This window comes from Rhea americana, unplaced genomic scaffold (assembly GCF_003343005.1).
Source record: "Rhea americana isolate MKP2758 unplaced genomic scaffold, rheAme1 scaffold_427, whole genome shotgun sequence".
Taxonomy (NCBI): domain Eukaryota; kingdom Metazoa; phylum Chordata; class Aves; order Rheiformes; family Rheidae; genus Rhea; species Rhea americana.
This window is the reverse complement of record NW_028186565.1, coordinates 157729-185505: the sequence shown is the minus strand read 5'-3', so window position 1 is coordinate 185505 and position 27777 is coordinate 157729. Positions and strand designations below refer to the sequence as shown.

General features: G+C 37.9%; 1 protein-coding gene across 4 annotated transcripts in view; it reads left to right on the top strand.

The window, feature by feature from the left end:
- The first annotated feature begins 951 nt into the window (after positions 1–951).
- KIZ (kizuna centrosomal protein) overlaps positions 952–27777 on the top strand; it is a 72184-nt gene continuing 45358 nt past the window's right edge. For 2 of the 4 annotated variants that reach the window (XM_085315320.1, XM_085315322.1), the window contains exons 1-5: positions 952–1097; positions 7390–7452; positions 9418–9574; positions 15074–15160; positions 24352–24979. In XM_085315320.1, the coding sequence (XP_085171446.1) occupies positions 997–1097; positions 7390–7452; positions 9418–9574; positions 15074–15160; positions 24352–24979 (1036 nt within the window). In that variant the 5' untranslated portion in view covers positions 952–996. Of the gene's footprint in view, positions 1098–7387; positions 7474–9417; positions 9575–15073; positions 15161–24351; positions 24980–27777 lie in introns of those variants that run through there. The other 2 variants (XM_085315321.1, XM_085315323.1) reach the window with 2 other exon arrangements.

Below are 27777 nucleotides of genomic sequence, written 5' to 3'. Positions count from 1 at the left end.
TGACTTTTTTTTTTTTTTTTTTTTTGTGTGGAATGGGAATATAAGCACTAATTTGGCAACTTAGTTGGAAAGAGATCTAAGTTTTTACCTGAAAATGAAAAAATTCCTATTCATTTTTTTGCTTCTTTTGCCAGCTGCAGATTTATACACAGGATCTGCAAGGGCTGACCAGCACTCACTGCAGGTGGTGCAGCTTTTTCTACTGACCAGTAGGTCTTGGATGAGGACATTAATGAGCTTTGCCAACTAGACAAACTGGCAGTTGAAAGAAGGAAGAATTGAGGATTTTCTTTCCTTTTTTTTTTTTTTTTTTGAGATATTTGATTTCCGTACAAATGAAGGAAAAAAAACTTGTTTTTCCTGATTTTTCTGAAAACTGTAGTGTGCACAGTAAACACCTGTAAAACACGTTGTTAAAGGGAGCACAAGCAAGGTTGCTACACAGTCCCCTACATATCAAGATTTTAGATTCACTAAGACCTAGGTAGTTCGCTCGATTTTCCGTATTATCAATCTTGGAAATTCCCTGTCTCCTTCATCCCCACTGCTCCCATAATTCACACGTTGATACCGATACTGTGTTTGGGCAACGCGGTGGCCCCCGTAGCTCCCGATTACTTGTGGCATTAATACCCGGGCGCCGGCAAGGGCAGAGGTTCCTGCTCCCCTTCTTCCTGAGGGGGGACGTGGATGCCTGCCCAGGCCACGCAGCAGAGAAGCCTGGGAGGGGGCCCAGCTCTCCTAAAGGGAGATTGGACTGTAAGCGGCAACTATTTTAACAGTTCTAATAACAATTAAGATATTCCATGAAATTATGCTAAATTAGCGGATTAAGACGTCATTCAGTGACACAGGCCTTAAACCGCCACCGCCTCCTGCGTCTCCACGGCAACGCCCGCGCGCGGCCGGCGGGAGGCGCGCGCGGCGCTGGCTTCCGGGGCGGGCGCGGAGCATGACGGGAGCCGTCGCTTAGGCCACCGGAGTAAACAGGGCGGCATGAGCGGGCCCTGCGGGCCGCGGCCGCCGGCGGCTCCCGGCCCCGGCCCCGGCCCCGGCCCCACCGCCTTGGACGGGCTTCTGCGGCGCCTCCGCGACAGGTGAGGCGACTGCGGGCCGCCACCTTCCTCCCTCGCTGGCGGGCGCGGCCACAGCGGCCCCCGGATCGCCGCTCGCAGTGGGAAAGCTTTTGTTTTCGGTTTTGTGTGGGGTGGGGGGGGGCTGCGGCGCCGGTAAGTGCTAAAGGGGTGGCGGGCTGGTTGCCGCGGGCGAAGGCGTGAAGTTTAATTAACTGGAGAGAGTTAAATTGATACGCGAGCTGCTCACTGCATCTTACAATCCACGCGTTTGTGGTTTTTTTTCTTCCTTTTTTTTTGACAACAACAACAAAAAAACTTTCAGCCAAGGGCGTGTTTGGGGAGGGGGATGAGGAGAGGCATAGCAATAGCACTACGCACTTAACATTTTCGCTGTTTCGGCTGCATGGCTCCTTGCTTAGCGTACCGTGTAAATCCTGAAAGTTGTAGGACTCTTGATTTTCCGAGCTGTTGTCTGGGAGCAGTTTTTAAATAAGCAAGTAGTGGAGCTGCTGCTGTTTTGGAGGTGGCTGTGTGATAAATGCACACGTACACGTGGTTTCTCTCTACAGATGTAAAAATATGAATTATTAATAATGAAAAGGGACTTTCAGATGTTTCAGTCTGTGGATGCTTCAATGGGATTTGATTTTTCAGGAAGAAAGCAAGCATCACAAGTGATGATGCAAGGCTTTCCTAAGCTGCTTTGGACCGAGTTATTTCAAAAAATCGGTCACTTTTCTGGAGTTGGATACAATTAATGATGATCTCAAGATGTTACTTACTGGAATAACCACAGTAGTTGGTGTCCATATGTTATTCTTGATTGATTACTGTTATTTAACAAGTAGCTACAATGTAATATTTGCAAAAGAGACAGAGTTAATTAGCATTTTTTTTCTGCTCAGAGATCATTCAAGATATACTGTTAAGAGGTTGCCTTTTAAGCTGTACCTGTTTTCTGGCTAATAGAGTAGCTTCCCCCTGCCTCCCCCCCCCCCCCCAAAAAAAAAAAACATATTGGATATACCAAATTACAACTTAATAATTCAACGCCCCTCACAATCTAAACCTTGCATCTAGATAGCGTTTTGGCCAAAGTGCCTTGTATATACCCTAGGTTCTAGATAGAAAAGGTAGTTTATCTAAACTGTGGTATTAGGAAATAAAGGGGGAGGGCAGCTCAAAGCCTTATAGTGGTCTAGACTGCGTGTTACTTTGAGCTATTTGTGTGCAGATATTGCTTCTGTTAGGAGCAGAGATGCACACTTTTGTGTAAAGGAGAGGATTTATGTATTTTGGCCTAGTCTTCATGTGTAACATTAAAATGGAGCAGTGTCCTAAATTTTAAACAGTTTATTAGATTAAAATACTTTGAGTTGCTTTTTGGCATAATCCTTTTAAAGTCAGTGAGTCTTCTTACAGGAGGAAAACTTAAGGATAGATGCACGAACTGCACAGTTCTAGTATGACTCTAAGTGTACAAGCTTGTGTACAAAACAAACTACTGACACTGGCGAGAAGCATCTCTGAGAGTCTGACCTTATATCATTAAACCTCTGGAAGAAGAGCAATGGAAAGAAAACTTTGTTTTTCATCACTTCTTTTTCAGACATTTGATGATTGAAAATCTGATGTAATTTAATCTCTTTATGCCTTGAACAGTAGAAAAGCTATTACTTCAAATATAAATGTGGAAGTTCTAATATAGACTGGTAAAACACTAGTACTGGGGAAAAAAAGCATTGCCTATTAGAAAGTTGCTTTTAATGCCTTTGTTTCATGTGGAATAACCTACTTGCCTGTTTTCTCCCTGTATGTCATTCTTGATTTATTACTGTTATTTAACAAGCAGCTACAATGTAAAATTTGCGAAAGAGGTAGAGCAAGTTAGGCTCCTTAAATTACCTTTCAGAAATCATGTGTTTAGAAACCAATTTTGTTTATTTTTAAATAGAATTTAGTTTATCCAAACTAACTTTGTTCCCGCTTACAGATGATTGTATTGTTTTTTTTTTTTTTTTCTCCAGTGAGTCACCTCACCCTTGGCTGCCCTGTGGTAGCTGAGAGCATGTGTGCTCCTGGTCTGTTGTTGTGTAACATTGGTTCCAGCTGTGGAATAAGTCAAGCCATTGTATTTCCCGCTGCCCTGCTGTAGGGATTTGCATGTGCATAGCTACTGTGATTCAGTTGATGACATCTTTTTTATAAAAAAGTACTGGACTGACTGTATTCTGAAATCTAGGTCTGAAGTGATCTGCAAAGTGGGACTTTGGAAAAAAAAGGCTGCAATAAATAAATATTTATATTTAAATAAATGTTCTATATCTGTTGACTCTTGTTAGTTGAACTATTCAGTCATTCATTAACAGGATATTAAAATTGATAACTTTATTCTGGCTTAGAAAACAAATAACATAATGTTTATTATAGCCTTTCATCTGAGGCAATTAGAGGAGGCTTTTGAGTATTTTAAACTGCAAATGTGCATTCCAGGGGTTGTTTTGGAATCTAGCCTAAAATCCTAAGGGGACTAAATGCCTACACTGTATTGCAAAAATCTCACTGGATTGTAAAGTACATACTTAGATGCCAAAATACTGCTAACGTAGAATGTAAGACTAAAAATGTTATCCTTAGATTTTCAGTTCTACTTTCTGATTTCATGAATGCAACGTTTTGTTTCGATTAGCAAATACTTATGTTTGAAGTCTTTAGCGGCAACCAATAATTTGTGATATTTACTCTTAAGTAGCAAATAATGATCTTGCAAGATAAAGAGTGTTTTTAAGATTTTATGCATTCCTTATCCCAGAACTTTGAAGTAAAGGTGGAGGGAGGGAAACAGCCATGAACCAGTTATTTTGTTTGGTTTGTTGGCCTTGCTGTGGAAGGGAAAAGCAGGAAGGGTGATTCCTTTCACGTAACAATAAATCCTGGTGGTAGTGTTGGCTCTGTGTTACCTTCTCTGGCTGTTTCTCCACTCCTTGATATCCAGGTAGTGTTTGGATCATTTTTGCTTGATAATCATTTATCTTCTTCTCCCCCTCGGTCAAAATCTCCTCTTTTAGAGGATTGTCACCAGATGGTGTAACTTAAACCAACTTTTAGAGATGGAGGACAGAGAGTGTAGAGTAGAAGGGAGTTGTCACTTTTGCTTCCCCTAGCACTCGTACCTGTACTTTTCTTTATTTGGACCAAGAGCATGTGCAAGTACCTTTTAAAGCTGTGATAATAATTAGAATTTCTCTGTGTGGCACACTTTTGCTGTTTATGCTTTTAAAAATGAAAGAAAACATGTATTTGTACTTCTTGGTGTTGACCAAGAGCGATACTTGCACCAGACTGGAAGTTGCATATTGCTATTGCAAGACTGGGAAAGGCTGCCTTTGGGAARGGTGCTGCAGAGGCAGTTGCCTATTCAGAATTTCTCAGATAAAGTGATACCTTTTATCTAAACAATTTTTGTGTAAAATATAAAACCTTTTATTAAATCACCGGAGTATTTTAGTTTTCCTGAATTCCACCTTAGAAATTCTACGTTGGTCTAATTTCATGTCACCTGTTTTTAAGACCTGAAGTACCCAACAGCTGTTTCATTCCTCATTGCATTCCTGCTTTCAGTTTTTAATTTGACCTGAGCAAACAATGAGACACCACTGTAGAAGCCATGTATGCAAGAGCTTGAGTATGATGGATGATGATGCTGCTCAGTTATTTCCTCCACCTGTCTCTTGGTGAACTAGAAGAGAACTCTTGTGAATTTTCCTTTGCATTTGTTTTTGTAAGTCTTTTCTTTAAATACATACCTTTTGAAATGCTTGAGCAATTGGCCACTAGATATTAAGCTTATGATAAGCAAACAACGTGGAGTGCCTTAAGACTTGTGCAAAACCGTAACTGTATCTTAAATGTAGCAAATTATGATATAAAATACAGCCAATGAAGCCTGACATAATCCTTGTACTTTGTCTGGTCCAGATGTAAAAATTACTGCATGCATAGGTCTCTGCAGCCAGGTCAGTGGTATCAGTGTTGTGTGCAGAATTTTGGAGAATAAGGTTTTGGGTGCCTAATAAGTTAAATGGGGTGGAGAGTTTGCGCTCTGTTTTATGCAGAATTGACCATGTTATGATTACTCAGCACTTAATCTTCAATGATTGCTGGTGAGGACAGCAATGTTTTTGAGAGGTGTGGGTGGTGAAGTCAATAATTTATATAGCTAACTRCTCTACTTTGTGACTAACTCTGTACATTGTGACTAACTTTGCAATTAGCTTTGCTTTTCAAACAGCGAGACCACATGCTTCATGCTAAGAGCGGTTTGCAGTAAACACATAAGAATATTGAAGTCTTGAATAGAGAATGTAAAATGCATAGGATTGTCATTTTCAGAAATATTAGCTGATATCAGTCATATATGTTTCTAAAGGACACTAGTGGACAGACCTGTTCTCATTCATCCAGGGGAGCAGAAGTTGGCTGCGGAAGGTTTTGAGAATAGTACTTCTTTAGGAGTTAAGTGGTGAGATAGTTAGGTGACCTCATCTTTTTTTTTTTTTATTTTTTTTTATTTTTTTTTGAGTCTGTACTGTCCCTTTTCCTCTTTCAGAAAGCTGCTATGTGTTGTTCTGAAGAAAAATTCCTACCCATCTGGTTGGGAAACCAACTGTTTGTTTTACTTTACATGTTGGTGTGTGCTTTTGTGCTGTGTCCACTTATCTAAGGTGATTCAACGCTGTAACTGGTTAATCAAGTAATCTTGTCTTTTTGGCCGAAGTCTTATATAATACATACTAGCATGCTTGGAGCAGTCTCTGTCCAACTTCCAGACTACTAAGTTAGATGCAACTTAGCTTTCAACAGTTGAGAAGAGTTAGTGTAGAAAAGTGACCACAAAAATAACATTTCTTGCTGTTATGGAAAAATTGCTTTGTGTCCAAGTGTTTCACTAGTTTATGTGTACTTACCTCAACAGGGTATCATCACAGTAGTACTGTTGTTCTTGCATTATGGATGAGGAACTGAAGCACAAAAGGGCTAAAGCTTGGTATCTCAAAAATACTCAAGCATCTTAGTCCTGCTGGTTTAAATAGGAGGTGAGGGATCAAATACAGATCAATGCCCGAGTGAAATGCCAGAGACTAGAGAGAGCTTGTAGCTGAGCAGGGAACTTAATTCTGCCCTCGAATTCCAAACTAATGTTCTCCTTCTCTACAGACTGAAGGTTGCCTGAAAATTAGCCATCTGGATCCTTAGAAATTCTTCACTAGGTTATCTTTGCCCCTTTTTTTTAAGGAAAGGTTTTTGCTGAGTGACTGCATCATTTTAGCATAACGCAAAACTGTGCGAACAGAGAAAAGTTGTAGGCAGGAAGACTTTATTTTTTTTAGTTAAAACAGGAAGTACCCTTTTAGTCGAGTGCCCCCCCCCAAATCTCTCTACTGCAGCAAGCCTGATTTCTGCCACTTGGGCTAAGAAACTGTGCTAGAAACTTGCCAGTACTTAGGAAAGTGAACAAAACAGTCTTGCTTGCCTTCAAGTCATTCGTTGGACAGACCTCTATTCCAAAACACCATAGACTTTACCTTAACTGTTTTAGGTATTCATAATAATGGTATTCAAATGCTGAGTGGCCATTATCTGATGGGGGTTTTTTTGTATTACTTTGTTTTCAACCTCAAGAAGACTTACTTAAATAGTACCTGAATATGTAAGTATCTGCCAGAACTTAACTATAGGCTAAGAGTATCGTACCTATAGGTATGCTTAAGTTTAAAGCATGAGAATGAGATACATTTTCTATTATCTTCAAGTTATTTATTTAGTAAGTTGAAAAAAAAATCCTAGATTGAAAGTGGTCTGCTGTGTGACTTGGGTGAGGGGGAACAAACTCATGAACTGCCAGTATCTCAGGGCTTAGAGTGCTTCCTGGGGCTACTGGAGAAGGGGCTTGAAACTGGAACTTAAATTGGGCAGAAATAYAGGCTTCTTGACTATGCTGGTGAGTGTTTGTGCAGGTATATACATGTTTGTGTATCTTTTCCCTTGTTCCTCTTCATTTACAACAGCCTAGTCCTTGTTTCAATGAGGAGCAAAGCAAGATGTAGAAACTTAGAGGTTTTTTTTTTGGTGAAACTTATTTTTCTGATAAGTTTGACTGATGGATCAGTTTATAAGACTACCAGTGTGTAGCAAAAATGTGCGCTTTGCTCTAAAAAGATTTTTTTGCTTGCAAAATGCTTTTTCTTGCACTTTGATAAAGTACATTATGGAAAAAATTATATCTCACTGTATGTTATTTGTTTTCTTCCAGTGAAAYCAAAAGGCTGGAATTAGAAAGTGAACTGATTGAGTACAGAAAATCTGATGCGTACACGTAAGACTACTACAAAACTTCGTATGAATTATTTTATTTTAGTTGCAAAGATTTAAGTATAATGTGATACTTTTAGAATGGTATCTTGATCTTTTTATAACAGTAACTTGATATTCACATCTCAAGTATTATGTAAGGTTCTTGTCTCTACCTTACTCTGTATAAATACTGCAATTTTTTTTAGTAATGACTAATACATTGTTTGGTTTTGTGCGACTTTTACAAAATCACTGTAGCATAGTTCATGCTAGAAAGTCGTACAGTCCTAGGATTTTAAGACTTCTAGACTTCATAGAGGTGTTCTACATTCTGGTCCTGCTCCCTGGATTATTTCTGCATTATTTGTTTAATGTAAATTGCAAATACAGTTTGTCCTAAAATAGAGGCCTGAAATAAAGATTCCCATTCTGGCTGTATATTTTAGCTAATTGTGGCTGTATATTTTAGGTAGAGAGATTCCTGTGTTTGCATTCTCTGGTCCTCTGGGTATTGTTGTGAATAACATGCACTAGGTTACAAGAACTGCTGCTGTTACTTTATTGAGATAGACTAAACCAATTGAAATTGCAGCCAGTTCCCAAATTACATATTAAATGTAACACGGTATGGTGCTCTCTTTTCTTATGAGCTGTTCTTGTGCTTGTCTCAAAGCTTGAAATTTGTGCCCCAAATGATTAAGGAAGGAGAGGAGCAGATTCCAGAACTGTTCCAGATTTTTTTTCCATCAAAAAAATTGTAGCCCTCCTACATCCTGTGGTAGATCAGAGCTTCCTCAAGCTTTAGAAGACCTGAACCATAAAGCTGTAGTTCTTAAAAGAAAATAATGTGAGCCTTTTGTAGTTCTTTGAAACAATGGTTGCAGAAGTCCGCATTCAGGAGGAGGATCTGGACTGTAATTTCTGCATGGTTAAAAGTTTCTTAGGCCATTAAAGACATCTAGAGTCCAGAGAAAAACAGAATTTTAAGCTGTTTCAGGTATTCTTTTCTAGTATTTCTTTCCCTAAATGTAGCTGGTAAAGCTTATCAAAGTTATTCAATCCCTTGAAGTAACTAAGAGAGTTTGGTGCTTTGAGGACCAAATCCCTTAGGAACTTCTTTTCTTAAACAGGGCCTTTATATGAAAAAAATCATCATGTGTATTTAGGAAAAAAAGTCTAAACAGGTGAGGAAATATACACGTTTACTTTCCTTTCTATTTGATCTGTTTTATTAAAATGTGTTTTGAGCTGGAGTTTCTCTGAAAATTTTGATAACTTGGGGGATTTAGTTTGCGATTTTGCGGCTGATTTAAGCTGACTTATAGGCAGATTGAGACCAAAAGAGATGATCCTCATCCTATCTGCCCCTGGTTCACATTTTCTCTTTGTTGGCACTAATATTCGTGTGGCTACCCTATAATCAGATAAGACAGCTGATTTGGCTGAAAAAGAATCTCTTGGGTGAGTGTGAACTAGTTTAGGTGTATTTTCAGCTGAATTGCTCTTGGCCTGATTTGCCATGTCAGTGCATAATGGATAGTATTGGCACAAAAGAAAGAAAGGCAGGCTTTGAGTAAGATGCTCCTTTTGGTGGCAGCATGGATTTAGGTTGGCTTAAAGCAGTTGTGAAATCACAGCCTTAGTATCACAATTTGTTTGTCTCAAAAAATACTATTTTTCCTAAATATACTTTTCATTTTGAATTAATGTGATATGTCTGAAGTACAACCCATTTAAAAACAATTTTTCAAGACGTTATTACTATGCTTATCCTCCTGAACACCAAAAATCAGGTTTAAGCTATATGGTAGTAATATCCTGTAAGTTGTATAATGTGGCCTTTGGCAGATGTGCAGGACATAGGTGTCTATTCGTTTTCAGTGTGTGTGTGAATCTTACATGAAGATTAGAATATAACTGAAAAAACAGATTCCTGTACTTGTTTTATTTTATGCTCTTTAAATGCAATTTATTTTTCCCCCCATAGAGCGAAACTAAAATACCTGAAGCTGAAAAAGTACTTGAAAGAAATAGATGAACGGCAAAAAAAGGCAGTTCTGCGAAACCAGACATTTTTAAAGGAATTCAACCAATTTGAAGCTCATATGAAAACTTCAAGTTCAGAGATAATTCGGAAGATGGAAGTAATTTTTTTTAAAGACTCTCTTAGAATAGCGTTTACTATTACAATGATCGCTAAATTGGTTTTGCCCATGTATTATGCACATCATGTCTTGATCATATGTTCTGGAGTGCTTAAAGGCTTAATGTTTGGGAGTTTGAGACAAACCCTGGCCTGCTAGTAAGTGACCTAACGGATCCAGCTGTAACTGCGTAGGTAGTAACGCTTCACAGAACTACTCTACATTTAGTCTACAGTAGAGTGCAATGTGCTTTTGAGTCCCCTGGAAGCAAGGGAGAGCTGGGATCAAAATCTGTGGAACTGGATTGTGTCATGTTTGCAGTTATAGTGGTGACATGATAGAAGAACAGTATCTAAGTGATGACAGGAAGATGACGCAAGTTTTAAGTTTTTTCTAAAAACTTATTTATAGATTTATATTTTAGCGAAATGTTTATTATTTAAAAAATCCTAATAAGTTTCACAGAAGTAGTTTCAGGATGTTGTTTTAATTTTACTGGCATGAGTATCATAAATGATAGTAGTTACTGTTGCCCTAGTCTTATTGTCACTATCTTTGTCAATGAAGGAAGAGTTAGATAACTCATGTTAACAAGTATTTGTTGTGCTTAAGCTCTCTGGACTGAAGCAGAGCTAAARCGAAGTCACGGTCAATTCAGTCACTAAACTGTTAACTGGCAATACTTTAACAATGGTAACAGAGAAGACTACTTTTCTCCGGTGTATACTGCTCAGATCTTTGCTCTTGATAATATTTTTGTGCATATACTTCCAGAATTGATCAAAATTTTATACTTTCCTGTTGGGCTAGTGAAGTAATGCCCAAGAAATGTCTCATCACCTTGTATACTTAGTTGTGCAAGAAAACTGATGTGATAGAAATGTGTAAATGTCAAATGGCCATGTCAAATGGAACCAATGCCCAGCAGAGTATGTGCTTCCTGCTTTCTTATTTGTAATGCTGTTGGTATCAGAGAAGATAACAAACATATTTCTTTGCTTTCTTCACTCATAGCCTTGACTGCTATTATCTCAAAAGTTGATGTTTGTCAAGGCAAACTGTTAACATTCAGGAAACTGAATGTTAACAGTTAATCTACTGGGATGAAATATTATGGAAGAAGCTAATGCATACCTGTTTGTTTTTATTTTTAAATGACTAATTTGTTTAAAAATTACTGTGATAGAAAACATGAATGGTCATTCCACTTTAAAAGAAAGATTAAAACTATGCTCTTGAGGACAGTGACCTTTCAATGGTTATATTAACCACCTATGCTCTTAATATTGCGTCTGTTAGTTTCAGTTGTTCTGGTCAGCGATTCTGATTATAGAAACAGTTATCACGAAGTGAACTAAATTCTGAAGTGTTTTCTCTTCAGAGGACTGTATTTGTCTCCTGATAAGTCCCTACTGGAATCTGTCTCCGCATGATGGCTAGAACTGAAATGAAGTGGGGGCTCTTGCATGTCCCTTATGTAGTAAATGTACCTGGAGCTTTTAGAATAGTATGGTAATAAAAAGCAAAAAAGTTTGTGGAAGTAAAATCAACATTTATGGTAATTACTGTAATATCAGCTACAGTTAGGTCTGAATTGCCATGATTTTTTCATTGTTAAGTAAAATTCGATGATTCCTCTTTGCTTGCTTATCTTTCAGCCCTTCTTATTTGCAAATGTGAATAGACTTTTGGCTTCTCTTTTCTTAGTCCTGTTAGAGTGACTGGCTTCAGTCCTTCCATTATGGTTTTGGATCAATAATACTACTTATAGACTGAATACTTATATTTTTATTGCTTTTTATTTATTTATTTATAGTAATTAGCACAAATATGAAGAAACTTCTGTAATAGTAAAGAGCTTTCTGCATGTCTTTTAAGTGTTTAAAACAAACTTGATCAGAATCCATATTACAGGTTTTATGATGGAAAGGATATTTTCTGATCATGACTCAAGACTTTCTATTTAATAGGCTACTGTGAGAAGCAGTCCTGCTTTGAGAGTTTTGAATCATATTATTAATCATATATTATCTTCCTTTTCGCTGAAGAACAATTTGGGGTGCTGCAAAGTAATACAGACTGGTAATGAGCTCAGATTTTAAAAAATTAATTCTGTGATATCTATTCATGCCATAAACACAGGGAGTCAGAACTTGAGGGAGCAAAAGATCAGTGTTTTACTGGAAGGGAGAAGTGTTTATCTGCTTTATAAGAGAAGTAGCATTCTTCCTTCATTTCCTCCAGGCAAGTGTTTTGAGAGAAGGAAACAAATTAGTTGAGGTATCTTAAGCCTCTACTATGTAGTTTTGATTCAATACTTACCTTTTGTTTGGTTATCTAGAATTCAGTTGTGGTGTTTCTTATTTCTCTGAAATGCACTTTGAATTAAAACAGGAACAACATTATTTGAGTGTACTATTTTCCCTCTTCGCTGTTCTATTCAGGGACATCATATACAGCTTGGTCTGAGATAGCAACACTTTGATCTTTTTCAAAAGAAGGTGTCTAATTATGCCTGTGTTCAGGTTCCAGAAAATGTCAACAGGTAGCAATACTCTTGGGTGACAATAATACAGGACTGAAAGAAAGATGTGAGGGACAGAGGCTGTAGGATTAGGGGCAGGAGGTGCTCAGATACAGCAGGTCTATGAAGAGAAATATGTAAACATTTCTGAAGAAAGGCAAGAGGAGGAAAGAATCAGACTGCAGCAGGGACAGGGGGAGAGAAGGGAAAAGTGCAAATGATGTAGAAGAGTGTTTTTTTCTTTTCTTTTTTTTTAAGAGCCTTTCTTTAAAATTTTTTTTTTGGAAACTTTTCTCATAATGTGCTCTGGAAACACTGCCCTAAGAGGTGTTATTACAGCTTAATCCAAAGTAGGGATGTAGAAGCTACAATATGCATTGTGGTGTTTTTTTCTTCTCTAGTGTCAGTTTTAGCTTTTGCTACCTGCATCAGAGTAAAGGGCGATAAATCCTTTGTATGCAGTTCTTTAATTAGAAAAGTTTACTCACGTCCGTTGATGGGAAAAAATGTGTGACTCGAAATGTGAACCTTTGCATCCCTTCTAAAAATCTTTTAAATCCTTGTAACTCTATTGATATTAATGTTTAACTCTCTCATTTTTTTTCGAATCCTCAAAGTTTGCAACAATATAAGGTGACAGCTAGTCCTGTGGAGTAATGTTTTCAAATTAGTTGTCTTTGATTTCATTGAAAATCCCTTTGTTTTTGTATTATAAAGAAGAATAACTAGCTGGCTTCAAACTACTCTCCCTATGCTAGTCATAACTTAAAGGAAGGCAGGATTAATATATTTCATTCAGCTTAAAGGAAATAGCCCCAGTCTTTTCTCTGATCATACAGGAGTTTTTTATGCCTATAATAGTTCTTAATGCCTCTTCTGGAATGCCCTTTGAATCATTTTCGAGATGGAGTGATGAGAATTGTTCATGCTGATTAGCACTCCCTTGAGACACCAATACGTTTGTACTTAATTTCTTCTTTGGAAAGTTGCTTTTGTGCTGTCATTGACTTCAGTTTATGAAGTAGCTTATTTTAGGGAGGGCTCTAGTAGCTGATCTGCCTGTGTGCTGAATCCTTCAGAAGTAAGGAAGCTCTTGGAAAAGGAGTGGTAGTTCATTTCCACTTTAATAAATCAGTCAGCTGGCTAACATCCCATGTCTGCATACCCATCTTAATAAATTCCTTTCCCAGCTAGTGGCTGGTAATTTTAAGCCTGTCAGGTCTGGTGACTTTTGTAGATCATTTTTTCCTTGCCTTTTTTTGCTTAGCACTATCAGCTGTTTTTTGGGGAGCTTGCTGGGTTTGAATGCCTAGTGTGACTAGGTATGTGGCTTGCCTGCCCTGTGCGATGGGAAGTGCGGCAGTGTGACCCAGGAGCTAAAAGAGGGGCAGGTGAGACTTACGTCTAAGGCTGTAGGTGTTCTCCACTCTTGTTCTTAATTCAGCTAGTAATGTGTAGTTCAGAGTCTGTGCTGGGGTTTGGGGCATGGGGCTGAGTTCTGGATTTTTTTTTCTCCCTTTTTTTTTTTTTAAGGGAAAGGATATGCTGATTTTTTTTTCCCTCTTGATGTTTTTAGGGGTTTCCTTGAGTAACCTTTATGCATGCCCGTTTGACTTTCCCTCTAAGCCAGACAGTCATAGTGTGTTGGTATGAGTCACAACTGCGCTGTAGGTTGATCTGCATGCAGTGTTTTCCTTCATTACTTTTGTTTTGATGTTTCTATGCCATGCATTTTATTTTTACTGGGTTAGGTTAACTTTTTCTGAGCTATTGAACAAAGCACAGATTACAGACCCTTCATGTTACATTTATGAAAAGCCCACTTGTTTTGGATTACATGAGTTAAAGACAATCTGATCATTTCACTTATCATGAAAGTACACAAACAAATCATTACTATTTTCTCCATTTTTGTTAGAGAGTATATCTTTTAGGAGTGCTTTGTAATAACAATGTGCAAAAATTTTTACATAGCTATAACTGATAAACCTCTTGTTTCTGAATGATTCACTTTTTTTTCCGATGTTTGTGTGTCTGCAGTTAGTTCAGTAATTGTTGGGAATGTAAGAAAAATCACTTAAACTTTTTGGGGAAGATCAGAGTGTTATATCTGAATTTATTTTGAGCACTAGTAAAATTCTTGTGGCTTGTTTTTGTTTCTTAAAAATTAACTTTTTAAAATTTATGAACCAGTTCTATTACCTGGAAAATACTAGACTTTCTTGAATATGCTATTGGAGTGAAGCACAGAGCTGTTCAAGTTAATTGTTTAAAGATCTATTTTCATGCATATTATCTGATGCAGAATAGTTATTGAAGTGCATTTGTTCAGGACCAGTGTAACTTATTATTGGGGTTTATAATTACTAACAAACAGGATTAATTATAGGTACTGCATATGCTTGGCTGTTAAGCAGTAGTCCTACTATGCGTTACATTCGGTCAATTAAACAATGTAGGGGAGGTGAAGATGTTCTGTGGGTTGGTTTGTTAGTAACTAGAGCAAGTTGCCTTTCATGCTGTGTTGCTCTTGATAACATCTGCCATATATTTCTCCTTAGAATAGCTCGGAGAGTTTTAAGATGAGGTGTGTAAAACAGAAACAAATCATAACACTCATTTCCTCACAGAGCAGTTGAGTTGTTGTCTAGGTACAGCAAAAATAATTCAATGTTACAAAAACAAATTGTGTTTAAATAAATCTGAGTCAATAAGTTGTTACTACTTTGTAGGCTTCTAAGTTAGATGATTGAATAAATACATATGAAAAGCTGCAGAAGGTTGTGTATAAGCCACATAGCTTGTTCAGGGAAACAGGAAGAATAAGGAGAAACGAGGACTCTGGCTTTTTAAACAGAGACAAAGTGAAAACTGATGCTTGGCGTTGTGTTTGAAAGTGCACAACTTGTACAGTAATATTTGATTTGTGTTTGTTCTGGGCTTTGATTTTATGTAATGGATTTGTTCATATTTAGGTACAATATGGAAGAGAAATTAAAAGTGTGTTATTGCTCCAAGGGAGTAGCTTGCCGGCACAAGATGATGAAGAATGCAGTAAGAAGGTAATGCTAAATAAGTTTGGGGTGGGGGGAATGCATGATTTACTACACTGAGATTCTTTCCTCTGTGGTACTCTATTAAGAGCGAAATGTTGTTAAGCAAAATCTTTAGGTGGAGAGTTTTATTCTGGCAGTTGTACTACATTGTTTAGAAACCTGAGTGAAGTAGAATAACCTGGAGAAATAGTGCCATTCTTTCAAAGAACTAGAATTTAAAAAAGGGGGGATGGAAGCCTACATGTTTATAGTCATCTTTGTTGGATTTTATAATTTTGTGCTGAATAACGTAAAAATGGTGTGGGCCTAGGAGAAAATATTCTTGATGAATGATATTTAAAAAAAATGCACCAATGGATCCGTATGTTGTATTTCTAATTTTGTACATTTTGACCTTTTTCCTCAGAAGAAGCAAAAGAGATCGCATATCTAAGTAACAGACAAAAAGACTGACAAGAAATACTTAGAATATATTCTGCTATATATCTGCAGTAATGCAGACTTCTAATCCCTCCTCCTATCTCCATATAAATGATACAGTTCAAGACCATAGCTGTTTTCTTTACTAAAAGCAGTAAAGCTCTTTTAGATGAAATGTCTAAAAACATCTTGTAATAACTTGGAGCATGCTGGCAAGAGTAGTCACTTGTGACTATGTGTGAAACCCCCTCAGCTAGTCGATATTGTAATAAGCAAAAATGGTAGCATCACTCCATTATTCGGAAAAGCCAACAGCATGCTTGTCCCTTAGGCTACAGCATTCATTAAGGAAAGCTTACTGGGCTGAAAGCTGGAAACAGATGATAACGGGATATGATTTTCATATTTAATGCATTCCTTGGAAGAGTATGTGTGCTGCAGATTGATAGAAGAATCAACTGCTACTTTACTGAAAGACTTTCTAGTTTGCCCTATAGCTACCGATGGAATCATTCAGCCAAGAAATTAACTTTTTCTCCTTTTACCTGCTTTATATATCTGCTAAGCAGGCTGCCTGGCTGCCAGTAAATGTTATTATGCAGTTAAATGTTTGGTATTTAAGACTCTTATCAGAAAAGAAACAGAGGCCACACTATTTTGTTTTTATAGTAGGAGGAAGGTTTTCGTTTTTCTTTCTTCAGTGCATTAGCAGTTGTTAATCTGAGTTTCTAGGAAGTTTTTTTTCCCCCCATAGATTAAAAAGTTAAAAACCTTGTATTTACAGCATTCTTTAAACTGTAATATACAGCGCAAGGAACCTTGCCCTCTATAAGCAGATCTCCAGCAATTTGTGTAAATTAAAAACATAATTCACATACGTGAAAAGATGAATTTAGTTTTGAATACTGAATTCTTTAATTAAAAGCAGTTTGTGTGGGAGATGCAGTTTTTAAACGTGTAGAAAAGTTGTTTTTACATAAATACTAGAACATTAAAGGCTCACAGTATGACTTAGGTTTTAAAAAAGGTTAAAATGGTTTGGACAACCCAAGAACTTGTTAGGTAACCAAACGTATCACTTTATAATTACAGCTTGATTGGGAAGTCTTTCCTTTTCTGTCCCTTTTCTTTCTTGTCATCTTCCTTAAATACAAAGATACTGCACTAAAATGTATCCTCTTGTGTTGTGCTAGGTTATACTCAGTGTAACCTGGGTATATTAGCACAGTTTAAAAACAAATACCCCTTTGGGATACATGATACTATTTTGACTGAAGTAAGTCCATTCTGAAAAAGTAACTGGAGAATTAAAGCTACCCGGTGAGTGGCCTATCAGTGTATATATCCCGTATCTTGGATCTTGTTTTGTAACTCAAGTTCTTYTAGACTAATCTTGTCTGCTCCCCACCAACTTCAGCTCAGTTGAAATCAGCTTAAGTTTATGTTAAAAAAATACAACATTTTGCTCTTTAATGTGATAGTGAACAAGTAGTAGCAAGCACAGGCTATTAGCAGAATGGCTAGAAAGAAGGGCTTTTGGAGTGAGAGTGGTTGACCATCAGCATGATCCTCCCTTAGTGGTTGATCTATGGATCTGTGATTTCTGCGTAGAAATCTCTCACGGGAGAACGGTGTGAGAGGCAACAATCTTCAGCAGGTAGTGTGGAGCAGTAACAGCAAGGTAGCTACACCGAGGCATTTCACAGTGGCACTAAATCCGTGTTTGGTTTTCCACTTTACCAATTGCCTCTYAATTCCTTGTAAGAACTAATTGCTACTCTTTAGAAGAGAAGCAAATGAAATAGTATATCCAGGGTACAAATCGTCATAGCTTATAACTATTTTATTTAACAGCACTGTTATAATCGTTGCTTCTAGATTAGTTAGTATGCCAGTGATCATATGATAATGTTGTCAGTGATGCTTGATCTTACATTCGTCCCTGATTTCTGTGGGAAATTTTGCTGGCTTGTTTTAAGACATAAGTCAGGTCAGTGTTTCTTGAAACCTTATTTTTGAGAGTTGTGAAGGATTTTGTTGCGATTAAATTAGTATGTATTTGTCTCAGTTTTGTAATTTTATGTGAATAAATTTCACTGTTGGGGAAGGCAGGTGAATATTAATTGAGGAAGCAACTGCATAGAAGATGCTTACTGTAACGTGTACAATTAACCTGGTACATGCTGCTCGAAAACCCTTAAAACATAAAGGGAAAGGGGCTAAAATGTATTTGTGTGTAGTAGTTCTGTCACAGCAAGCACATTTAGATACAGACAATTCACAAAATATAATCTATTTTGTATGCCTTTGGAGATAGGGAAAAGCATTAATTTCCAGACTTTGTACTGCGAGGGAGTGTGATTTGTCTGCCTGCTAATGTACAAGTTTACCTCCTTTCTCTGCACACCTGATATGCAGTTGCCTGAGTTCTATTATGTTATAGATGACTTAACTGTTGTATTTAACGTACTCGAACTTCTCCCATGGTATCTGGAAGATGTTATTCTTTTGGAAATCTATGCTGGTCTCTTCAGACTGCCTTTTTTTTTGGCTAGTTTTTGCTCTTAAAATAAACGAGACAAAGCTCTTCATTAGACCATCAGAGGATTTACTTGTGGTGAAGTCTCTTATCAGGATGTTAAGAGAGATTCCCTGTATCTAAGTCAAGCTGCAAACTTTTGAGTAGGGGGACTTCCTCAGTGTCTCTTACCTCTAGGAGACAGAAGCTCCAGAGCAGAGCTTAGTTAAATTTTGACAGGTGTGTGTTCACTCAGAAGACATTAGGCAAAGGATTGTCCCTCACCTGGGATAACCACTCTACTCGGATTTTTTTCTTTTTTTTCCTGCAGTTCAGATTCAAATAAGTATTGAGTGGGAATAAGGAAGAAGGAAAGGAGTTTGGTTATTTGATAAGATTCCCCCTGACAACAGTTACTGAAGGTTTTAGACATGGACTTCTGTAATTTAAGAATGGGTGATCATTGACTGTAGAGATCAGTTTTTCTGGAAAGAAGAATCTTCCATGTTTTGTGGAGTATGGGAGGAAGTCCTTCAAGGACTYTGATCCTCTCTCTAGGTTTTGAGGAAACTGAAGGAGAGGAAAAATGTAAACACAGGCCTCTTTTTCTCTTTGGTCTGGATGTTCCTTGTGCTAGCTGAAGTAAAATAATTTTGAAACCATGATGGTGTCTATCTTAGTTTGCATCAAATGTTCCTGGTGAAGCAAGCCATTCACTAAGTGTGCCAACAGGGAAAGTCCCTTCGCAAGGAACTTGCTGGTGATACAAATAGCTTAAAGCTGTCAGCAATAGGTTTAGAGGGATTGGGGTAGAAGGGCAGTGACACTTACTGTTACGAAAAGGCAATAACTTTGGTCCCAAGAAATGTTCAGCTTGCAAAAGCCCAGAAAGATAAGAAAAAAGTTACATGGATCTATGCCTTCAGTAGCAACCTAGTAAGCATTCAGAAGGGGAGAAGTTTGAGGGCTGTGGAAAAATTAAAATATAAGACTCTTTTTTTAGATGGTCTTCAGTGTTCAGTCTTCGAGGATGAAGTGTAAATTGATTGTCTTCTATACTGTAATTTAGTTTTCCGTTTTTTACACAGTGGCTTGAAAGATTGTGGAGTGGAAGATTGGAGAGAAGCAGTTGTTCCTTTAAAGTTATCATTGTAGGATTGATTATCAGGCATGAGTACTCTGTTAGGAAATGTACTTCTCTAAGGATAGTTGTAAGTCAATTTGAAGTATGCTTCCTTGTACTACTGAAGACATTTTAGCCATAATATCCAAGTGGTCTGGAAACAATGTTGAAAGTGCCTTTCTGATAGCACTTAGGGAATGAGCTCCTTGTTTACATTTCCCAGCAGCCTCTAACTACTGTTGCATTTTATTGCTGTCAGACTAGAGTTAGATGCTTAGTATCAATTACCATGTAGTATCTGGAAGTCATAGTAGTAAGTTGTTGTTCCTACATAGCCTGAAGTGTCAGAATGGAGTAGGTACTTTGAAAGAGCATTTCTAGTTCTTTCTATGTCTGTTTCTTTATGGAGAGAGAGAGAAGTATAAGCTTACAAACGTGGATCTGACCCATGTGCTTCTTCAGACTTTCAGGAGTCACAACGATAGATTATTATTATTATTATTATTATTATTATTATTATTATTTCCCCTCAGCTTGATATGTGGTAGCATTGATGTAATGTGCTAGTTCCTAACTGTCTCTTTGACCACTGAAACTTTCGTATAAATTACTCTTGCAGGCCCTGGTGCTTTTTCACCTGATAAATGTGCCAAGCAGCACTCCTAGTAGAAAAAGCACCAGCATAATGAGCATTTTAAAGAGTAATCTGGAACTTAAGAGGAGTGCTGGTTAGAGGCTATATATAGAACTTCATTTACTTACTGGTGCAGTAACAGTGACTCCAAGTATTCCATTATTAACTGACCCTGCAGCAGGGCAGGTGTTTCATTACAATGCCAAACTTCAAGTATGCGTGGCTCCACAATTCTGCTCTGATTGTCAACTTGGTGCTGAGTTAATTAATCCGGACCCCCTCTACAGATATCTATCCCCATCAAGTTTGATAGTAAGATGCGTAACATCTCTAGTGAGTGATCATTTATATTAGAGACAAAGAAGGAGGATAAAGGTTAGAACTGTTTTTCTGGAGGTGGTCACTATACCTCTGCCCATGAAATGCTGTTGTGAATGTCTAGTACTTCTCTGAGCTATTGTATATGTATACTTAAGGCTCTCAATTGTTCTGGGACTCCCTAAGTTTGGAAGTCGTATCCCTGAACAGTGTTCCTCTAGAAGACTATAGTTCTCCTTAGATAGGACTTGGAGTGTCAAGCTTTTGGAGTCCAGTGTGATGGTAGCTCTATTTTATAAGTTAGAGGTCCTATATTGAAGAGGTCCTTGGCTGAAATGGCTGCATAATTTGGGGTTCTGAAACCTTTGTGCAATGAAGTTTGCTTTCTTCAGCTTGGAAGCATTTTCTTGAAATCTTTTGACCTCGGGCTTAGGCAACTTGGGAATGCCATGTGTATTAGGGAAATTGGAAATAAGGTACTTCTCGAGAGCACTTGTGAATGGCAAAGCATCTTTCTCTGAGAAAAGGGCATCAGCAGGAGAGAATAAAGCCTTGCATCTGTAAGACAAATTTCAGTTTCAGCTGTCATACGTTCTGTCCGGTATGGATGAAACCTCATAGTTTCAGAGCCTTAGGACATAAACAGAATGTGAATTGATGTAAGAGTCACTTCTGTTCTCTAGATGCTCAGAAAACCAAATATTCTTCAGCTGCCTCCTTACTATAGTACTGCATATTAATGCATACCTAGGGTTCATATCTAGCACAGCTGAACTTCCAGGATGCAGAGCATTCATGCTATGTAACAGAACTCCATTCATGCTGGTAAATCTTCTTGTTGCCATCTTTCCACAAAACATTCATTGGAAATTGATGCTATCTTACGGGTGGCTGAAGAGAAATTTTGGCTGGGGTGTGTTTTCAGGTGGTTCATCTAACCCAGTGTTAGTCTACTGCCAGAGAGAGACTGGACCCCTTTATATAAATTCCGATTGAAGGGATATTTTTTTTCTTGTCTTTGTTCTTGTTAAAATACTTCAATAATAACTTTAAATAAATTGTTTTTGTTAGTGGAGGAGCAAGAGAGAAGCCCCCACATGTTCTTCCCATTCCACAACCACAAAGAGGACTTACATATATAAGGATATTGTGTGCAGAGATTTCACTCAAAGCTGAGATGACATGAAATTCAATAACTAATAATTTTGTTCACTGTTTTAGATAGAGCATCTACATCTGTCTGTATTTTTTAATTTTTGATAGTTAGCAACTGTACATTGACCAAACTTCTGTTGTGTACTAGTCCTAGAGTGCAGAAGTGATGAAGAGAGAATTTTTGCAATCAAAAAGGAGCTTGTTGGAGATGTATTTTCTGCTCTAACTCTGCTGAGGAGCTTGTTGTACCTGATTGAATTGTTTATTCTAGAATACTAAGCTCAGGAGCTCCTAAATTCGTAATAAACTTGCTAAATACATATAAAAGTAGCAAGCCTGAGACCCCAAAATAATGAGGAACCAAAGAGCAATGCTGATGGAATAAACTGTGAACTTACTCCAAAGTAATAAACCTTGACTTTTTCTTAAAATTTAGTGGATTTTTTTGTTCTGCTGCTGCTTTTTAGTCTGTTTTTTAATAAAACTTGGTCACAGATTGGACACAGTGCGTTTGTTTCTTTAAGGTTAAACTTAACAGTTGGCTCTGGTAGAAAGAGGTCAGTCAATGACAAAAGAGATGTTGAGGTGAAAGTAAACTATTATGCTGTGATCTGGAGCAAAAAAATGTTACTGTAAGTCATGCTTAGTGTAAATAGTAGTGTTAAGATAACTTAATTTTGACTTTGCATAAACTGACAGTGACCTTTTATTAGTAGTAGCCTCTCTCAAATTTTTTAGGCATGCAAAGCAAAAAGCAAAGATTAAAATACTGGATTTGGAGGGTAACTAGTTATTGGAACTATATTTTAATGCAAGTTCAATAAATATAGTTCTCAAAGGAAAAAGTGCCATTTAAAATATTTCCACTTGGTGCCTGAAATAGTCTTATGAAAAATATGATTTCATCTACTGGGGAGTTTTTAGCTCAGGAGTTGCTCCTCCTGTGTAGTGTGATTTAGCAGACAATAGAGAGAAGAGCAGAAAATAGGCAATGAATAAAGTGTTTTTGCCTCATTCATACTTGCTTTGTTGACATGCTGGGAGCAAAGCTTGATATGTAGATAAGTCACATGTTTCAAACTCTGGCAATCCTTCCTTGTCTTGTTGCCTTCCAAAGAAGACCTATTTCTACCATATTGCATGCTAAGGAACTTTTCTTGCTAATGCTGATCAGAGGAAGCTGCCTCTTCTGTGCAAACATTAGTACTGCCAACTGTTACAGGTGCCTTTTAAGTAGTGGAGAGTATGCTCGTAGCCTGGGGAAGTATCTTGTGGTATTGGCTGCTGCTGTGGTAACGGTATCCTGGTTTTAGAGAATGAGAAATAGGATGTCTTGTTTGTGTCTCACTACTGGTGTTATCTCTGACAAGACACAGGTGAAAATAAATTTACTTGAAAGCATGAGTTTGTATGAGAAAGATATTAGAAAAAATTCTAAGATGCATTAATAAAACTTAGCTCGGCTAAGAAACCATACTRTTGATCCAGCATCCTGCCTAGCTTGTAAGACTGGCTATGGCTAGTCAGCCTCCACACCCACCTTTGAGGAGACTGGCATGCTCTAGAGAATGTTTCAAAAGTACTTTTCTCATTCTCTTATTCAAAGGGGTTTTTGTAGCAGCTGCTTTGAGCAACCTTTTCCTTCCACTCTTCTCATGGACATTGGAGTATTTCAGTGCAAGGGAAGGGGCAGGCAGCTTTCTCCTTTACCCTCTGCTCAAGACTATTTTTAACTTATGTATTCTTAGCTTGGGGATATGCAGTGTGTAAGTCACAGATTACCAAGTGATATACAAAGTAATGTGCAAATAGATGGTAATAGTTCTAGTAAAGTTAATAACAGAAAAAAATTTCAATGATTACTATTAGTAGAGCTATTTATCTTGCTCTGTTGGAAGGTTTTAAAAACCTTTTACAGAAATCAAATTTTAAAACTTTATTTTCTTGCAGGAATTAGTTGCAGTTTAAATTAGTTCAAGTCCTTCTTGTACTTCAGTCTATTTTACTGTAGCTGGGGGTGCAGTGAAATTTTGTCACTGGTTGTTTTGGCTCACAAAGCTTCAGTTGAGGCCACAGTCCCTCATTTTTTTTTTTTTTTTAGACTGCTTTGCTTTGGAGGAGTTTTCTTCTCCATCCCAAATATCTGCCAATATCAAATTAACTCTACGTGTACAAGCGGAAACACTGAAATATATCGTAGCAGTGGGGAAGATGTTTGTCTACATGTAGCTTCACGTCTTAAAAGGAATGCTTTAAATGTTTGCATAATTCCTTGTAGTGCTGTGATGTTGTAGAGACTATTCCTACTCATTTCTATAGCCTAACTGATAAGTAGAGAGACTGCCTGAGAACAAAGTTGAATTGAGGAAATGTGGAAATACATAGCTGCAAATACTAGGCTTGCAGTCCTGAAGGATGTTGATTTCCAGACTATTTTATCAAGCAGCTTTCATAAACACTTGAAAACATGAGGAAATGGGTGGTAAGGCTTGTAAATTTATGGTCTTTCTTTCTTTAAAACCACGGGAAGAATTGATTGCCCAGAATATTAAGCTATTAGCATTGCTAGAAGCAGTGTTTGAAATGAAGGCTAAGCAGAAGTCCCAGTGCAGACTCTGCTAGCAATTGAAGCTGCTTCCTGTAGTATCATAGTTACCAGGTTTATCATCTTATGTTAGTATTATCCATTTCTAAGAATTTTTTTGCAAGTCTTTTTGAAACAACACACACAAGAAAGTGATGAGGTAATGATTGCCTTTTATCAGGTGTTGAGAGACTCCACATTTAATAGTTTCCTGAAATAGCTAGCACTTATCAAAAAAAAAAAAAAAACTTACGTTTTGCAGAAATAGGGTTATTCGCTCCTTCTGTCGCTTTTAAAGCAAATGGACAAAGTCTATTGTAAGAACCAAAAGAAAAATAAAGAGAACATTTAATGATTTCTCTTTAGAAATCAACACAGAATTTCTAAGCGATTACATTTACTTTTTTTTTTTTAACCATCTTCAACATGTATTTTTTTTTTTCAGGTGCCGCTGGTTGCAAGACAGGCAGGCATTAACACTGGGACAGCCATGTCAAGAGGATTGTATCATCCAGCAACGATCTTTATGGGCCGCCAAATGTCAGCCATCTCAAGCACTGAAGATTTCAGTATACAGCAGAAATCTTTCCAGCCCACAAAGAGCTTTTCAATTTCTGACCCACATTCGTGCAGACAGGCAGCACAGAGCAGTAATATGACAGACAGCTATGTAGTACAAACTAATAGTGATATGCAGTGCTTAAATAAGTCTGACAAAATAGATGTGGAGACAGATCTCCAGATGGGTGAGAAAATGCCAGTCACATCCTTTATATCATCTGAGAATGGAAGAACTCACTGCTTAGCAATAGAAAGCAATACAAATAACAGCCGAATTAATTTAGCGGAAAGTGAAAAATCTGCTAAACTCAACCTTCTGTCACATCAAAGATTAAGTCCAGAGAGCAGAACCACTGATTTAAAAAGTGACAGTTCTAGCAGATCTGTAAAGGAAGCAGTGACATCTGAACACTTTGTAGGAGATGAAGAAAGATCTAAACAGCCAGTTTCCTTGGCATCTACTCCTGAACCAATTGTTTCTGAGAAAGACCATTCACAAGGAAGTTTACCAGGTATGACAGAGGGCGTGCGTGCCTGTGACGACTTTGTTGTCTCTACTCATTTGTCTGTTTTAGATTGCATGTGTACTCATCGTGATAGAGCCAATAACTCTTCAAATAGTAAGAAAGAAGCCTCTTTCTTACCAGTATGGGTTTTGGAGGAGAGCTATTGAAAGACTTCAATCAGGTATATTGAACTTTGCAGGAGATGTTTGTGTTTTTTGTGGATGTAGTGTGAAGTCAAGAGAGACAGATTCTGTTCTTGACCTGGCAGCATTAGCAAATCGCTGTTTCTGTTTCCTTTTTCTTCCTTTATGTTACTGTTCAGCATGCAAACTCTTTGGTTTTGGAGCACTGATTCTTGGTCGACATTTCTGTAACATGGAAAGTATATTGTATGAGTTTGCATTGTGGTGGATAGCTGGAAATGCTGAGGTGAGGTCAATGAAACTCAAAGGCTTGGAGTTGTTACTACTGGTTGTGGTAATGCTACAGTTCTCTGTTCCACATCAGGCTGCTTAGCTGTGGAAGAGATAAAGCTCCTTTATTCTTTTTCTTTGGATCCCTGCATAAAACCTTTTCCCCTTGACTTTGTATGATTTGTGCAAGTGATTGTAAAGGATCTGTTTCCTGTGTTATGTTGGTAGATCATACAATAGTTGAGGTTGGAAGGGACYTCTGGAGATCTAGTCCAACCCACTTGCTCCAGCAGGGTCACCTAGAGCAGGCTGCCCAGGACCCTGTCCAGAATCTCTCCAAGAATGGAGCCTCCATAAGCTCTCTGGGCAGCCTGTTCCAGTGCTTGGTGACTGTCTCGGTAAAAAAATTTCCCCTTGTTTTGAATTAGTCTATTATTTGTACATTCTCACAGGATGCAAAATGTGATGACTTAGCTAGTTGAAGTACGTGCCATAGAAATATGTCATGCATCACCAGGGATGAAACTGGTACCTGGATGTGATCTAGCCTAAATAGGAATCTGTTTGCCAGCATTGGTACCACAAAGCAAAGTTTTCCATAAAAGTGGATGGGGATCATGTGAGCAACTTCAACTGCTTGGTACAGCTGGGAGGCAGCTTAGAGTTGGTGGGAAGGCCTCACTCTTCCCTCCTGCTGTCCAAAGTCCTGGAGAACAGCTGGGGCAGTGAATGTGAGCCACTACAATGTGCCTACTGCTACATCGCTGGAGTGTCATGTTTGATAGATACCACCAGAGAGCTGTTCTTTCTTCAAACTAGATACCTTTCCTGAGTGAGGGACAAGAACTGGAATAGGAAGAGGTATGGTAATAATCCTCCAAGTCAGACTGGGAGGACACAAACCCATGGCTACTTTTTTTCTTCTCTCTCTCCCTATTCCTGTGGTATTGTGGTTGAAGAACTGTAGTCTTCCTGTCTTCTCTTTTCCTCTTTACTGATTTGGCTTTCTCCAAGGTCATTCATTTAGATATGGAAAAGCTTGTTGGGGGCCAAGTCTGTTCAGATTTACTTGGTTCCTCATCTGAGGTATTCTGAGGCTATACAATTCTGTGTTTCCACTCTGTTGAGGGCACTTTTCTCATTTTTGGCAGGCAAAATAGTGATTGAGTCTCTTCAGTTCCATTCCTCTGGATCTTGTATTCTTTCTGTTCTTTACCATGAGTAGACAAAATGAAGGAAGAAGAGAAGGATAACAGAGGATGTGCAAAGAAACAGTTTAAAGTGAGTAGCTGTATCTAGGCTATCTATTTTATGTGGTTCAGAAGTGCAAGGCCTTCTGCAGTCTTTCATAGTGCCTCCTACTAGGCTAATTAAAGCAGTAGTTTATAGTCTGGATTCCTGTTCAAGATAGTCCCCAAAGTTTGTAGGAATGGGATTCTCTGAGATCGTTGTCCTGCTGGGGTGCTCTTTACTGAGCTGGATGTTTTTCCTTCCAAATGTATCTTACTAAATCTGATGTGTTTGCTTATATGTTGAAGGGGAAACTGCTCAGATCTGTACTAGCTCTTTCTTTGTAAGATGTGAGGTTTAGCAGAGCCTTACTCAAGACCTAACGATAGTTCCTCTGTTAGAAAGTGAAGATGATTTTACTGCTATGCCCACGGTTGTCTTAAAATGAGACTTAAACTAATTCAAGAGACTTGCATTTTCCCAGAGAAGTAAGTGAACATTATTTGATGTCTGTTTTGGGTTGATTTCCTTCTCTTTCAAAAGTTTGTGCAGAATAGTTCAACTATTTCTGGAAATGAGATTTGGGAAAATAGATTAAGACTCAGTATTTTCACCTGCTTAGCAAAACTAACTACTGTTCTGATTATTATTATCCAGTGTGTTTCATGCCTTGCAAAGAAATCGGTGCAGTTTCTCCCAGCTGAGATGTTCTTCTGCTGGGACAAAGCACTGTACTTCCTCTCAAAGACTAGACTCCCAATTTTTTTTCTCCCCCCACCCCCTTACAGTTTTGGCAAAATGTATTCTGTCCTGTTTTACTAGCTTGGTTACTCATTTTCACAGTAGGCTAATGAACTTGTTTCTAAAGTGCTGATGACCAAGATTTGTCACTAACTGTGTGACAAATCTTGTCCTTTTTAAGCATCTTTTCAAAAATATTCTCCTCTGCCTTTCCAGTAAATGTAGCAATTTTCAAGTTAAACTAGTTTTCTAAGCCACATAACGATTGCTAAAATGGAGCTTTTTTTATAAGGGAAACTAGTGGCAACCCTAATGATGCAGAGACTCCTGCTCTCCTGTAATGATCATGTTTTTTATAGACAAAAGCTGTCATCCCTATCAGATTATCCTCTGTACTCCTTTTTTTTTTTTTTTTTTTTT